Source organism: Sorex araneus, chromosome X, assembly GCF_027595985.1.
Source record: "Sorex araneus isolate mSorAra2 chromosome X, mSorAra2.pri, whole genome shotgun sequence".
Lineage (NCBI taxonomy): Eukaryota > Metazoa > Chordata > Mammalia > Eulipotyphla > Soricidae > Sorex > Sorex araneus.
The window spans coordinates 309,099,889-309,117,231 of NC_073313.1; the positions used below are offsets into that span (position 1 = coordinate 309,099,889).

The 17,343-nt window shown below is 37.6% G+C and overlaps 1 protein-coding gene across 1 annotated transcript in view; it reads left to right on the forward strand.

The window, feature by feature from the left end:
- Positions 1-1,765: 1,765 nt before the first annotated feature.
- TMEM182 (transmembrane protein 182) overlaps positions 1,766-17,343 on the forward strand; it is a 66,576-nt gene continuing 50,998 nt past the window's right edge. Inside the window, exons 1-3 of the mRNA XM_004617921.2 lie at positions 1,766-2,060; positions 2,295-2,394; positions 3,856-3,954. Of these exons, the coding sequence (XP_004617978.1) occupies positions 1,929-2,060; positions 2,295-2,394; positions 3,856-3,954 (331 nt within the window). The 5' untranslated portion in view covers positions 1,766-1,928. The remainder of the gene's footprint in view (positions 2,061-2,294; positions 2,395-3,855; positions 3,955-17,343) is intronic.

Sequence of the window (17,343 nt, forward strand, 5' to 3'; positions counted from 1 at the left end):
TCAAACTTGCTCTAATCAGTTGGGAGAGAACATCAATTCCAGAGGGGACACTTCTTGTCAACAGTGGAATCAAAGCTGGAATTAAGCCAAACGCCTATTCCATGACCATGAAAATGCTGACTTGAAGAGCCAGGAACAATGGGAATATATAGTTTTAAATAAATATTTTATTTTATTTTTGGTTTGGGGACCCTATTCAGCACTGTTCAGGGCTGACTCCTGCTGTGCTCAGGGATCACACCTGGTATGATAATACTCTGGGGACCAAATGAGATGGTGGGGATTGAATTGGGCTGGGTGCATACAAGACAAATTCCCTACCCACTGTACTATTGCCCTGGTTTCTCCTTTAAAATAAATATTTTAAGCAGAGCAAAGCATCTTTTTGCACAAATTTTGGCAGAAATTCAGACAGAGTGAGGTAGACAGGGTATCTTCAAATGCAAATATAATTTGATGACACAAAGAATCTTAAAAAGTTGAATTGAACTCATATCCAATGGTAAGCTTGGATATACTCTTATGTTCCATTTAACTGTATAGCTAATGATCCAGACTTAAAATTTCTCTGCTCATCTCCTGCTGTGTAGAGCTGGTGCTTGCCAAACACTAACATCTTCGGTAAGGATTCATCATTGTGCTTTAACCGAATTCTGACCTAGAGTTCTAACTGATGTTAAACAAAAATAAACAGCGAAGGAAATAGGTAGATTTTAGATGACTCTTTAAAACGTATGGTGACAAATGCTACTTTACAGAACATAAAAGCAATTGTAGTGACAATGCAAGTCTTAAAATATTGCTGTTATTGAAATATTACAAATCCTTAAAAATACTTTCTGGCATGTTCAGACATGAAAAGAAAAATATACAAGCAGTAAAGAGAAGAGACATGAATAAAATAAACATCTTTTTGCTAACTGGTGGATGGAATGGGTTTCAAATAAAAGGTGGATATTTAAAATGAAGAAGAAAGAAAGATAAAATGTAAGAGATTCTTTTATTGTAATCCAGAAAACAATACATTTTTTATTCCAGTTTTTTTTTTGCTTTTTTTTTTATTTCTTTTCCAGTTTTTAATCAGCCTACTTTAGGATGATTATTTGGAAAAATGTTTACAAAGTCTGAGAGCTTATTTGGAAAGTACTATTTCTAAAATATATTTGGTATGATTGTAACTCAAACATGAAAGCCTGTAACTATATCTCATGGTGATTCAATAAAATAAAATTTTAAAAAAATAAAATAAAATATATTTAATGTGTAAATTTTTTTTTATATTTTAGGTAGTTTATGAGACAGTAAATTTTCTTTGTGAATAGAGACCACTTTTGACAATGGCTCAGGCATTTGGGTTTTAAGGTTTGGTGCTGGCCTTGTGGGGTTCAGAGTGAATTTGTGGTCCTCAGTATTGAACTCAGGGTTTAGGCTTGATAAAAATATGATATGTCATTGGAACTATCTGTCCAGTCCCATCCTGATTTTGTGAGCACTCATCTGAATGTGACAGTGTCAATGATTTCATGCCACTCCATCCTCTTTCCACTTCTATGGATTATCCAATAGCAATAATTATCATTCTAACCAGATCATGATACTCCTCTCTATAGTCAGGGGAAGGTCAACTATTTTTTGATCCCCATGGGAGGCAGACAGTTCCTCAATCAGTGTCCTAAAATAGCAGACCGTTTTCAGCTGTTGAGCTGGAGTTCCCCCAGCAGAGAGCAAAGGGAATACAAACTCAGTGTCTGGGTGTGAGCAAGGAGCCACCAAAACAAGACAGGAGTGGTTTCTCAAAAAGATTTTGCCTAATCAAATCTTTTATTTATATATATTATATTATATATACTTTTTTTTATTAAGAAGCTAGGTGTCTGTCACTTAAATTTTTTTTTCAATATTATATACAGGAAAATAGTGGCTTGAGAATGAGACTGAATGTTGCCATCTTCTTTGGGGCTCTTTTTGGCGCTTTGGGGGTTTTACTCTTTTTGGTGGCCTTTGGATCGGACTATTGGCTTCTTGCAACTGAAGTGGGACGGTGTTCAGGTGAACAGAATGTGCGTTTCTTCTTCAAAATATTGATGTAATTGATAGCAAGAATAGCTTTATATCTACTACTGAAAGCAGAGAAAAGTTGTGGAGTCTTTATTTCTTCATAAAAAAGATATATAAAAAGCTACTGATCGTTATTAATAGAAATAATGTATATTACTTAAAAAGTTTTCTGGATGTGGTAATTAAAATCATCTTCCTGTGTTGATGTAAAGTGACTTGATTCTCATTTGATGCAGATAGAGAATATAACTTTCCATCATGAAGGATTCTTCTGGAGATGCTGGTTTCATGGGATTGTGGAAGAAAATAATTCTAATATCTGGAAGTTCTGGTACAGTAAGTGAAACTTACTCTTTGTCTTTAAAACAAAAATAATTTATTTAGTACATGTTACTTACAAAATAGAATTACATTCTTAATTGTGGAAATAATAGGAAATCATTATAAAAGTCATGAATAATTTCTTCTCTCTAAGCATAAATGGCTATTTGAATAATTATTTTAATATAAAGGAGTCTGAATATTTATAGCAAACTACATTTTCCTTACACATATTTAAAATATACCAGTCCTAGCAAACAAATATTACCTATAATATTTTGTTTGATAGGTATATTTTCATCTGTAGCTATAAGTTGTTGAAATATCAATTTAAAAATCATAAAGGTGTATGATTTTATATTCATGACTTCAAAGCAAACCTCTCTTTTGTAATAAAACTTAATTGCTCGTGGTAGATGAAAGCTTTCTTTATTCAGGCCTTACCCAAGTTTGTGGACAATATCAATAAATGCCTTTCTCTTTTGATGTTTTTATTCTCAAGCAGACATTTTGAAGTTCTCTTTTTGGTAATAGAATAGAGTGTTTAAAAATATGAGACATTCTTTCAACTATGTACCCTATTTGTGCAAATCATTGAAAATCAAGTCACTTAAAACAACTGGTTATCTTGTGTTCACCAAAAAAATGTTTATTTCCCTAAAGCTTACTTTTCTGGATCCCTATTAAGTACTCCCATGATAAATCTAGTGTGTATAGATCACAGATGTAAGCAAGGTGATGGCAAGTTGACAAATGTAAAAGGAACGTAGTAATGATAAAATGGCATTTTGAGAGAAATACTAGACTGAAAATTTTATAGTCATTTGGGTTAGATAATAAGTATACAATCTGCCAATAAAATTATTTGAAATGTGGCAAAGTAAAATGTCATATTGTATAAGAGAGATTTTGTCATGGACTTTGAATTCAGAAGAATATTTTACTCTTTCTTAAAGGGAATATTATAAGCCTTCAAGTTTTCAAGAAACATCAACATTATTTTTGTGACTTAAATGCTAAACATGTTTTCAAATTAGTAATTTGCAATACATATAATTTGCACCCCTTTCCTAAAAATATATATATAAGTTTATATAAATTGTGACTCATCAAAAGGACAATCTAAATTCATAGTTTTTAATAATGTTTAAATAATTATTTTTATAACACTTTCTAAATACCAAGTCAGAAACTGAAGAAGTTTCTGAAAGTAAGTAAAATGTGGTGTCTTCCATTTTAAGGTGACATTAAAGAGATTATCTACACTGAACTGTACCATGACTTGTATGTTTTAGACAATTTACTGTTCTCTCAATAACTTTATTTTAGGAAGTCTTATCCTTCACGCAACAATTCTATGAATTCATTCATTGAGCCTGCAGTTCTCTTTTGGCTGTGCATGATGTTGATCCTCTTTCAATTTTCTTCTAGGGTCTACACTCAGCTTCTCAATAACAAATTTGGTTTCCTTTCTAGCCAATCAGCCTCAAACAAAGAACTGTACCCATGCTTACCTGTCTCCATATCCTTTCATGAGAGGAGAACACAATTCTACCTCCTATGACTCTGCACTCAGTAAGTAACTCTGCTTTAGTGGAGACTTGTTTTATGAAGAATGTCTACCACAGTTCTCTTTTTATGGACAGTTAAAAGCAAGATATAACTAAAATATTTTCTCTTATTTATTTCTTATCTATAACTGAACTAGGTACCATTTCTAATGCACTATTTACTTTCTAATAGAATATGTAAATATAGAAAAGTAGTCTAAAAGTCTAAAAATAAAGCCTAGACAACAGAGAGAAGATATAGGAGATAAAGTACCTTTCTTGCTTGAGACTAAATAGGTTACATCCCTGGTTCATGTTCTAGTACTACATGTGGTTCCCTGAGCACTGCTGTGGGTCAATCTGAGTACAGAGCCAGGAAAATCCACTGAGCACTGCTGGGTGTGTTCTTCCCCTTCAAACAAAAAATGAAAGTAAAGTCATTGTAAGATGTTGGCATTTATAAAGACTATTTGGGGAGGGCTGTTCCCTAGCAGTGCTCAGGGAACCAGGAGACCACCCTAAGCCATCAGTACTCAGCAAGCCTGGTGGTACTTGAAGAACCTCCAGGACCATGCACAGCAGGGCTCTGCAGTGCCCGGGACTGAGATGGGACACATGCACACCAGGGCTGCACTTCAGGTCCCTGAACTTCGTCCCTGGCCCCTAAAGATTATTTTTAAGAAATGTTATCAGATATAAAAGTACTAATATTCATTAGGAATAACTACTTCTTAAGGATTAACGGATCTAAAACTAATCTTACATGTTGAAAATATAATATGTGCCCTTGATGAATACTTTTCGTTGTTGTTGCATATCAGCTATCAAATACAGTGACTCAATTTGGTTGTCTTTGACACCGAATAGGAGTAATGGATTGAATGTCCTTAACTGGGAGTCACGATAATCTATCCTCTTTTGTGTTGTCATACTATTCACTCTAGAAGAAGCACATGGGCCAAGTTTCAATTGAAAATAATAAATCTAGTTGTGTTTTTTTTTGTTTTGTTTGGGCCACACCCAAAAGTGCTCAGGGATTTCTCTGGCTCCTTGCTCAGGGATTACTCCTCGTGGTGCTCAGTGAATCATAGGTGGTCCTGGGGGTAGACCCCACATCAATTCATGCAAGGCACAGAACCATCTCTCTGGCTCTTAAATCTAGTTTTATAATATATACTGTGTAAGTCTAGTGTGTCAATTTTTATTTTCAACTAGTTCCATGTAATTTTTATTTACATGTTTATAAAAACCATAAAGCTATGGATTGTTGCAGATTTTATTTATGTCAAATACAGAGTTATTTTTTCAATTATAATAATATAATGTTCTAGATAAAGTTAAGGTTATCCAGAGAATTGCTTTAAGATGTGATCTAAGTTCATTTGTATAAATGACACCTTTTTGAATCAGGTAAGAAATTTTCCAGAAATTAGAAGCATAAGACCTCAATGTTAAGGGAGGTTTGAATTTTACACCTATGTTAAAAATGTTAAATATCTTACTCCGTAATAGATTGACTCATGCTCAAATGCCATTTTAAGTTTGTTTTTATGCAGGGGAGTATTAGCTATAATTAGCTTCATGGTTTGTCTACATGACTAAGATGTTACCAAAAACTATTTTGATCCTTCAGATAATTTCCTCATGTGATTTATTCATTAGCAACTTAGATTGTCCTTTAGTGTAAACCCACAATTTATTTGGATAAATGTAATAGTAGATACATTTTTTATTTTGTTGAAAGAGTTAATGTTACATAAAAAAGATAGTTAATGTTGAGACTTAAGCCAAGAAACCTGGATAGAATTTCATGTTGTGATCTTAAAGGAGAATTTCTTGGAATATGAGACCTCAACTTCTGCTTTTGAAGCCTTCAAATGATTCTCTGGGATCCTCTGCATTCTGCTTTACTTACAGTGTCAATGTCTTTACTTACAGTGTCACTGTCAAAAGTCTATCAATGCTAATCACATGCAGTATATGCCTTTTGAGAAGCATAAAGAATAATCGTTGACCAATAAACTGGGTGATATAGTGCAACCAAAGTGAAATGTAAAATTAACTATTATGCAACTTAACGAACCTTTACATCATTCATCTATTTTCCCATCTTTCTACAAGAATGCATTCTCATAGACTTTTTTTTTTAGTTTGTCAAAGGATATAACATATGTTTATGCGTTGTCACTTACTTGACATTTTATAGAGTGAATGAGGGGTTTGAGGGGGAAACTAGGGAACTGGCACATAGGCATGTTTCTGTGTTTAAACATGAGGATGTTTATGTTCAAAATAAGTGGCTTTGGCAGATTTTCATAACAAGCAATACAAAATAAATTATTTAGCATCTGCCTTTGGGTCAGGCTTGGGTGGTGGTGGGAAAATTCAAAATAGTGGTGGTGGAAAGATGTAATGGTGGTGGAATTGGTGGTGAAATATTGCGTGTAATAAAATATTGTGAATGAATTTATAATAAATAAATAAATAAAAGAGGCTTTGGGGTTAGAGGATAGTGCAGAATTTTTGGCACTTCCCTGCATGCATGGATCTGGATTCCATCCTCAGCACCACATATGATGCCTGAGCCCCATCAGAAGGGATCCCTGAGCACAGAGTTGGGAGTAAGTCCTGAGCACTGCTAAGTGTGGCCCCACAAACAAACAGAACTGGCTTTGAGTTTTGAAAAAGTGTGTAGTATCTGCTTTTTCTTTAAAAATTGCTTGTGGTGGGGCTGGAGCGATAGCACAGCGGGGTAGGGCATTTCATTTGCCTTGCACGCAGCCGACCTGGGTTCTATCCCTGGCATCTCATATGTTCCCCCGAGCACTGCCAGGAGTAACTCCTGAGTGCAGAGCCAGGAGTAACCCCTGAGCATCGCTGGGTGGGACCCAAAAAGCAAAAATTGCTTGTGGCTTTCTATTCATATTTGTCAAAATCTCTTGTACCACGTATTATGCAGGCCCTATTGCTGACAAAATAAGTTAAGACATAGGGAAAAATGTGACAAACTTACAAACAAAATCATCAGATAAAATGGAATCCTTTCTTCTTCTTTCTTTTTTTTAAATTTTGTCTATATGACTAAGATGTTACCAAAAACTATTTTGATCCTTCAGATAATTTCCACATGTGATTTATTCACTAGCAAATTAAATTGTCCTTTAGTGTAAACCACAATTTATTTGAATAAATGTAATTTATTTTTTTGTGTGATTTTTGGGTCACACCCAGCATTGTTCAGGGGTGCTCATGACTCTGCACTCAGGAATTACTCCTGGCAGTACTTGGGGGACCATATGGGGTGCCGGGGATTGAACTCAGGTCGGCCATGTGCAAGGCAAACGCCCTACCTGCTGTGCTATCACTCTTTCCCCCTCTTCTTATTTCTAATAGAATGAATGAAGTCGGAATATAGGTTGGTTTTCTAGAACATGACATATGCATACATATTAGTATCACTGTTATTCACATGCTGAGGTCCTGAGATGATAGACATATTGTGGGTACTCTATCCCAGGGCTTCTAACTTTTAATATTGGCTCATAAAATCATAAGTGTGGCCCCAACTTTATATTTGAGTCATTCAGTTTTCCCTTTTTTTTTAAATCCAAGAAAGAGGCATAGATCTCATCAAAAGGAGTCTAACCTAAAGTGTGTTTTATTTTAGTATGCCACATAATTATCACTGAATTCCAGAGCCATTATTTGAACTCAAACAGATTTATAACTATTAGACATAATACTGACTGGAGCGATAGCACAGAGGGTAGGGTGCTTGCCTTGCACGCGGCTGACCCGGGTTTGATTCCTCCGTCCCTCTCAGAGAGCCCGACAAGCTACCCAGAGTATCCTGCCCATACAGCAGAGCCTGGCAAGCTACCCGTGGTATACTCGATATACCAAAAACAGTAACAAGTCTCACAATGGAGACGTTACTGGTGCCAGGTCAAGCAAATCAATGAACAACGGGATGACAGTGCTACAGTGCTACATACATAATACACTCACCAACTCATCTTGAACACACTTAATGTATTGTTTGTAAAATTCTGATAGCTATGAAAAAGTATTGAAAAAAAGTCTGTGTTGTCTCTTGATTTTTTTATAATCACACTTATGATTTTATTAGCAAATATTAAAATTAAATATAGTGGTATATGATATTTCTGAAAAGACTAATGTGGAAACATTGATGCTATTTATTTAATTTTAATTTTTTAAATAATGAGATGAACACTCCACCAGAGCCATATTTTTATTTATCTCATCATTAAGAGAACTAATGCAAAATTAGTTTTGCATTAGATTTGAATTTTTTACTGGTAATCTTAGAAACAACTGTGAATTAAATAACTCATTTAACTGTCATCTGGGGAGATGACTCAGATATACTTTGTATGTAGACGACACTCTAGGTTCAGTTCTTGACCCTGGGTTGTTCAGAGGGCACTATGGGAATGGCCCTTAAGCACTACCCCAGCAGTGATCCCATGAGCACTGCAGGTATAGTCAATAAAGAACAGGAACTAATTGTAGTGCTTAATATTAAATTATATTAAATTACGTTTCTTTAATTTAATAAATTAAATTATTATTTTAAAAATAGTAACCCGGGGCTGAGATCTCCAAGCCTGCTAGGATTGGGACTGGGCCTTCTCCACCCAGACTCCCTATTTTCCAGCTTGTTAGCCACACCCACAACCTGCCTCCCGTGTTGTGAAATCCCACCAAAGGCCAACATCCAGAGGCTATAAGACCAAGCTCCTGGAAGCAACATCTACTAGCCTTATTCTCCTTCTTAGAGAACCTGACAAACTACCAAGAGTCTATTGCCCCCATGGGAGAGCCTTCCAAGCTCCTCAAGGCATATTCATATCTGAAATACAATAAATAATATATACATACCTCTCGGAGAGCCCGGCAAGCTACTGAGAGTATCCTGCCCACACGGCAGAGCCTGGCAAGCTACCCATGGCATATTTGATATGCCAAAAACAGTAACGATAGGTCTCATTTCCCTGACCTTGAAAGAGCCTCCAATCATTGGGAAAGATGAGTAAGAAGAGGCTGCTAAAATCTCAGGGCTGGGGCTGGAGTGATAGCACAGGAGGTAGGACATTTGCCTTGCATGCGGCCGACCCAGGCTTGATTCTCAGCATCCCATATGGTCCCCTGAACACTGCCAGGAGTGATTCCTGAGTGCAGAGTCAGGAATAACCCCTGTGCATTGCCAGGTGTGACCCAAAAAGCAAAAAAAAATAGATAAATAAAATAATATAAAATCTCATGGCTGAGTGTAATAGAGACGTTACTGGTACCCCCTCGAGTAAATCGATGAACAAGGGATGACAGTGATACAGTGGGTTAAATTATGTTATAAGGGCTGTAGCGATAGCTCAGTGGATAGGGTGTTCACCTTGCACTCGGTGGACCTGGGTTTGATTCCTCCGTCCCTCTCGGAGAGCCCGACAAGCTATTGAGAGTATCTCGCCCGCATGGCAGAGCCGGGCAAGCTCCCCGTGATGTATTCAATATGTCAAAAAACAGTTACAAGTCTCACAATGGAGACGTTACTGGTGCCCACTCGAGCAAATGGATGAGCAACGGGATGACAGTGACAGTGATGTTATGTGTCAGTTTTTTAGTTGGATTTCAGCAAAAGAATATATATATATTTTTGCTTTTTGGGTCACACCCAGCGGTGCACAGGGGCCACTCCTGGCTCTGCACTCAGGAACCACTCCTGGGGGTGCTCAGGGGACCATATGGGATGCTGGGATTTGAATCCGGGTTGGCCGCGTGCAAGGCAAAAGCCCTACCCACTATCCTATCGCTCCAGCCCCAAGAATAAATTAACATGTTAGTTTTTCTATTTCATCTGATTCTGACCCATGTATGGTGTCAGGCATAATTGTGTGCTTCCTTTAGCTTTAAAATATGTCATTTATATTTGAAAACTTTTTAAATTTTCAGTTCTAGTTATTTGAATGATCTTCCATGTTTAGAGATGCCAGCTTAAATTTTAGAACTGTTTCTAAGATAGTTTTGTATATTTATTGAAATTCGTGAAATGGTTCCACTACTTTTGGGATCTAGTATGAATTTATGTTTTCTGGCTTGTTTCAGGCTTAAATGTATCACAGTTCTTCTTCTTGGTATAGTGTGGCAATGATGTACCGAACAGAAGCTAATTTTCAAGATAGTTCAACATCTGAGTGAATCAATCATTTTTCTTCTATGTCTCCATAGCCTATGATCATACTTCTATTAAAGTACTTATTCTAATTTTTCATTTAACACCTTTCATTATTTTTTAAAATTGAAATTCCCTAAAAGCACAGCATGTAACTTGCTCAAAATTATGACCTCAGAATTTGGCATAACTCCTAATAGCCAGTAGATGTTTAAATAACTGCTTAAATGACAATACAAACAGTATTTTGAGTAATCAACTATATTTAATTTTTGTTCTCCAAGCAAAACATGTCTGTCTTAATGAAACATATTATATTGAACCACTTTATCTTCTGTTGATGAGTTGAAGCAGAGGCATGGTTTTGCCACTAAGACTTTCTTTGACTCAATCAATATTTGTCTTATTGCCTTAGGGCCTTTGCATGGGCTATTCCACCTACTCAAATGCTGTTTCTTTCTTTCTAATTCCTCCTCCCTTCATTTCTTTTTTAACAAACTAACTTTAGTGAACAATATGTCATGCTATAGGGAATGGAGAACGAATCATAGTTTGAAAAAATAAGGCTAATTTTCTCCTACAACATCTGAAGCATCGTCATGGTGATGCATTCTAAGCTGGGGTTCCTTTCAACAATTTCTCTCATCGTGCTCAGTGGATGACATTCACCTTCGTACTCTTCAGAACAGCACAAGTGTCCCTAGAATCCTCCAGTCACTTTCTGTTCTTGTTCTCGTCATCAGAAGTGTTAAGTTACCTCTGTTATGATGAACTTGGAATTCTTGGTTATTTCACTGCAGGAAGAGTGGTACAAAGAGTCTTGAAAGTGTAGTACAGTGAAAGAGAAGGAAAAAGGTCTGGGAGGAAGCTGAGAGGATCTCAGTTTTCCTATGTCGATCAGATTTCAAAAAGACTGGACAGCACAAAGGAGAAGGGGGTGATTGATAGAAATGACTTGTAGGACCCAAGCAATAATACAGGAGTTAGTGTTTCTCTATGTGCTCTTACATAGGCTGATTTCAGTTTAATCTCTGACACTGCCTATGACCCCTCGAGCATCACCAGATATCACTCCAACACAAATAAAGGAATAGGTTTTCTTTGCTGTTGTGCTCTGGAACCAAATTGCTTTCCAACTGGCACTAAACTGTGATTAAACCTAACTAAGAAAATTTGATGAAAACAGAAACTTGAGCATCAAAAGAAGGGAGGCTGTTTTGAAGTGGATGATGTCCTTTCATTTTTATTAAGATACAAAATTTGGGTTGATGGTGGAAGATCAGAAAAAGCTTGATGTGCAAAACAATCTTCCCTGAAGAATGATACTGACCACAATTGATGATAATGAGGAATTGAATATGTGTGTCTGTTTATCATACGTGTTTTCTTGTTGCTGTTGTGTCTGGAGCCTTATGGGGCAGTGCTCAAAGTTTTCTTCTGGCTTTGACCCCAGATATCACTTCTGGTGGTGCTCCTGGTATCATTTCTGGTACTGAGGAGTAAACAACAGTTGACTACACACAAGGAAAGTGCATAAACCCTTGCATATTTAATTTTTAAGAAAAAATAATTATAATAAAGGCAGTGAAATACCACTAGGGGACAAAGAAAGAAGAAAAAAACATGTTTGTTTTGTTTTGTTTTGTTTTTTGCTTTTTTGGGTCACACCCAGCAATGCACAGGGGTCACTCCTGGCTCATGCACTCAGGAATAAATGCTGGCGGAGCTCGGGAGACCATATGGGATGCTGGGAATTGAATCCGGGAAAAAAGACATGTTACAATGGACGAAGAGCAGGAGTCTCACTGAGAGACTGGTGTGTTGTCAAAGGGTGAGCAGAAGGGAAAGTTTGGAGGAGACTGAGTTCCTTAAGGGCAAAAGCAGAATGAAGGAGCAGGCGAGAGAGCAGAAAACCAGAATATAAACCAGATTCTAAACAGTTCATGCGAAGGTTTTCCTGGGACCTCTAGGAACCTCTCCAGTCAATGACCTGACTGTAGAGGATCATAAAGGCAGTCCTCTATTTTGAGGTATCTTCTTATAAACCTAAATTCACATACCCTGTCAATTGGCTTAGGCCTCAGAGCGACTTTGCATCCTTCTCCTGCTCACTATCCATTCTCTCTATCCTACTTTTGTGCCCCTGACAGTGCTCTCCTGTCCCCTAGGGAGCCAGTCTCTTTCCTTACATATTCTGCTGCTGGTCAACCCTGCTGAGAGCCAAGCCCAATCCCGAATTCCCTTCCCTTCTTTACTCCCAGTGGGTAAATCAAGAAGCAGTGATCCTCAGTAAAGGGCAGAGGAGCGGAGAGATGGGAATGTGAAGGCTTACTCTGGCATGTGGGCAATGAAGGAACTAAGACCTTTGCAACTGACTCACTCTTGTACTTGGAATAGCAACCAAAATAGCACACCATTAGCAAGGGTACAAAGTCTTTACCAAAATAATTGTGCACGAGCACATTTTTTTCTTACTATACAGAACAAAATAGAGTATAAACATGAATACATTGTATTGAGCTGTTTTAAACAACAGGAGAATTTGAGTTCATAAAAATGTTAACAACCAAGAAAACACATCAATACTTTATAAGTATCTAATCTAGTTGGGCTGCTGGTCCTTGGCCCTTTCCCCTTCCAAATCAGTTAGGCTGAGCTAGCCTAACCTTATTTCCTAACATTTTGGTGTTCATGTTTGGTGATGTTCATATGAGAAAATGCTGGATGCTATTTTAAGTATATTAAATAATTCTTTTTTGATTTTTTTAAAAAAAATTTATTGAATCACCATGAGATAGTTACAAGCTTTCCTGTTTGGGTTACAATCTCACAATGATCAAACACCCATCCCTCCACCAGTGCACATTCCCCACCACCAATATCCCAGGTGTACCCCCCCTTTCCTACCCTCCCCCTGCTTCCATGGCAGACAATAAGTATATTAAATAATTTTAAACCTTTGCTCTGTTTAAGGTAAGGGGAGAAAAATAGCATACAATTTAATTAGAGAATATAATATAATCTTGTTTTTAATAAATACCTAGATATTTGGAAATACTTTAGCATTTACTTATTTTCTTACTATACACCAAGCATAAATATTTATCACACCTACCAACACATTGTTCCAAGGTAGGTTTTATTCTGTTTGGTTTTTTTGTTTGTTTGTTTGTTTGTTTTTTATTTGCCTTGCATGTGGCCGACCTGTATTCAATTTCTCCGTCCCTCTCAGAGAGCCGGGCAAGCTACCGAGAGTATTCCCCCATCTGCACGGCAGAGCCTGGCAAACTATCTGTCATGTATTCGATATGCCTAAAACAGTAACAAGTCTCACAATGGAAACGTTCCTGGTGCCCGCTCGAGCAAATCGATGAACAATGGGATGACAGTGCTACAGTGCAAAAGGGAATGATAATGAGCACAATTGATTATAGTGACGAATTGGATATGTATGTGTGTGTTTATCATACATGTTTTCTTGTTGCCGTTGTGTCTAGGGCCTTACTGGGGAGTGCTCAGAGCTTTCTTCTGGCTTTGACCCCAGATATCACTTCTGGTGGTGCTCCTGGTATCATTTCTGGTGCTGGGAGTAAACAACAGTTGATAATATAGTATCAATTATAATAATGTAATATAAATTATAATAATGATAATTGTGCTCATTATCATCCTCTAAGCATAGCTGGAGCTCTTGTTTCTTATTGCAGAGCGTGGTTGCAGGTCCAGGTGTCAGCTGTCTTTTCCTTGGAGGACCTAACCTAGCTCTCTTGCATTCAGGTGGACCCGTGGGGCTATTTACAGAACTTCCTCCTGGGCAGTGCCTGCTGGGTCAGCTGGTTTTATAGATGTAGGATCCAAACTCAAAGCAGCTTTCAGATCATATTTGCAACGGGTCATAGGTTGTTTTCCCTGCTATTTCTTTATGGGCATCTCAGGACTTTTACAGGCACTCGGTAAAAGAGTCTTCAGGTAATCTCCATGATTGCTTTCTGTAAATAAGATTGTTGGGTCTGGAGCGATAGCTCAGCAGAGAGGGAGTTTGCCTTGCATGGGGCTGACCCAGGTTTGATTTCAAGCATCCCATATGATCTCCTGAGCACTTCCAGGAGTTCCTGAATGCAGATCCAGGAGTACTACCCCTGCGCATTGCTGGGTGTGACCCCCGCCCCTCAAAATAAAGATTGTAGTTGTTTTTTTTTTGTTTTGTTTTACAGTAGCAAAAATTGACTTCCTTCCACAGAGGGCAAGTACCGACCATTTGGAGTTTTCTGTTGATTTTTATAGAAAATGCCAGTCACTCTCAGATGCAGAAATCTTTAAAGAACAGGGAACTTCCAGGTGCTCTAGACCAGGATCTTTGAACCTTAGCAGTATTAATATTTAGGGTCAGGTTTTCTTTGTAGAACTGTTCTGTGAATTTGAGTATAGTTAGTAGCATCCTGTACTTTTCCCAGCAGATGAGAGGAGCACTCATGAGGAGTGCAGATGATAGAAAATGTCTCTACGCATTGCCTGATGTTTTGTAGTGAGTTGGCACAAAGTCATATCTGTAATATGAGAACTACAGGCACATTCAAAGCATTCCTTCCAAATAGTCCTATCTCAGGGCTCATGTTTTTCTTTAGACCTATACCCCAACTTCCTATCTCATTCAGCTCTAGTGCTGGTCAAAGAGATGTTAACTATGGTTAGTTTCTTTCTACCTTCTTTTCTTCCCAAGCGTTGTATCAAAGTGTTACAGCTTTTTGTAAATGTGTCAGACATGAGAATTTTTGATAGACCCTTGGAATCTTCTGTTGGAAGAAAATACAAACTAAATTGATGCAGGTGTCTGAAATTCTGGACTGTTTCAGGTGCTTCAGAGACATTCATTCTTCTCAGTCATACATTCTCACTCTCAGGAAACTAAGATTTGCAGCTTGAGTCATGGATGAAGGAACAGAAAAGAAACAGTGGCAGTAGAAGACTGAGTGAAGAAAGAAGTGGAGAGATGATCCACAGTAGAGGGTGACGGGAAGAACAGCTAATAGAAGGACTCATTGGTTTTATACTCCATTAGACTAGAGGAAGGGTGATGATCTGATGCACTTGTGAAATAATCTCTCTGATTGTTACTTTATTAACATGCTATAGAAAGACTGGGCTGGAGCGATAGCACAGCAGGTAGGGCGTTTGCCTTGCACACAGCCGACACTGTGGGTTTGATTCCTCCATCCCTCTTGGAGAGCCCGGCAAGCTACCGAGAGTTTCCCGCCCACACAGCAGATCCTGGCAAGCTACCCATGGCACATTCAATATGCCAAAAACAGTAACAAGTCTCACAATGGAGATGTTACTGGTTCCCGCTTGAGCAAATCGATGAGCAATGGGATGACAGTGATACAGTGACAGTGATACAGAAAGACTAGTGTGGAATCAGTGAGCCCCAGGAGAAAATTTACTCTATTCTAATGCCTAAGAAAAGGATTAATAAGTATTGCAAATATGTCAGGTTCTGGAATAATGCTCTTAGAACTATTTAACAACAACAATAAAATCTATTAAATGAACACCATTCCCAAACTTCTATATTTATTAAAATACTAGACCTAGGATCCATTGTTTCCTATTTTGATTTTAAAAGGTATTTTATGATAAAGTTATGTGGGTCACAACTGGCAGTAATCAAGGTTTATTCCTGTTCTGTGTTCAGGAATCACTTTTGGTAACTTGGGGGACCATATACCACACTGATGATCAAATCCAGGTCATCAAATCCCATGCAAGGCAGGTGCCTTAATGTTTATACTATCTCTCCAGCCTTATAAAAATTTTAACCTTTTTAAGAATGGAGAAAAGAGTATAAAGCAAATTTGTTATCACCTTATCACCATCCAGGAATCAACATATTTTAGTTGAATTATTAATATTACTGTGAGTTGAGAATTCTTTATAACTTTGAGATGTAAAGTTTCATGACTTCTAAGTATCTCCTCACAATATGTATTTTATCTTCATAAACTCAATAATAATTCTCATAGAAAGAAAAATGTGCATTTTGATAGCTTTAGACTATGGAAGTTTTTCTTTTATGGATTGTACTCTTTGTATCATATCTGAGAACTGTTTAATAGGCCTCTGGTTCAATTACTTTTGTAACTGTCATCTTAGTTCTCTTTCTGGCCTTCATATTGGTTATTTGATTTTATTTAGACTCCCATTCCATATTGGTTTATCTAGCATGTTTTGAATATACCTGTTTTCTCCATTCCAGTTATTGTTCAGATGGTCCACTGTGTTTGGGGATATTATATTACTTGTCTAGAATTTCCTTTTAGTTCCTCTTCTTTATATGTTCTATTTTTTTTTTTTTGATTTTTGGGTCACACCTAGTGATACACAGAAATTATTTCTAGCTCTGCACTCAGGAATTACTCCTGGCAGTGCTTGGGGGGCCATATGGGATGCTGGGAATCGAACCCAGGTTGGCCGTGTGCAAGGCAAACACCCTACCCACTGTGCTCCAGCCCTGTTCTACTTATTTTTTAAGATCGTATGAAGCTTTGGGTCTTCCATTTGTTGACTACAACACGGTCTCTGTAGAAGAAGGGATGAGCTTTGCCTCCATAAAATCAGTCCTGGGAAGAATTCTAGATTCCTTACTGATATTGTGTTGACACTAAAAGGAGCACTTCTTGGCATACTCAGTCACTAAGGGCACTCCTGGCTTATGCTTTCATTGCTACCATCTCTCTGAAAAAGCAGGAGTGAACCATTGTAGTTTTAAGTATGGCTTTTAGTGATAGGGTGAATCTGCATATTAAGGAACCTCCATGTCATTGAGTGGTAGTCAAATTCTTGGTTCTCCACTAGCTCTCCACTCTGACACCTCTTATCAGAGCAGGATAGAGTTCATTTTCCTCTTGTTGGGATGAAAGTCCATAGTCCTTGTGTGGTCTCCACTGCTTCTGTGAATGATGCCTTTTTTACACCCACAGAGAAGGCTTTTCGCCCTCCTCTGACAGTTCCTTCTGTATGTCTGGAGGGAGGTGGGGTTACCTTACTGCTGAAGTTCACTTTATCTGGTTGTATTTTGAAAGAACAGCTGACCGGATTTGCTAATGGGTTGTGTGTTGAGTGTGAGAAAAAGAGAAGAATCAGTGATGCCCATTTTATTTTGTCCTTAGCAACTGGAGGGATGAAGCTTCTATTATTAGAGATGTGGAAGGCTGGGACTGAGGT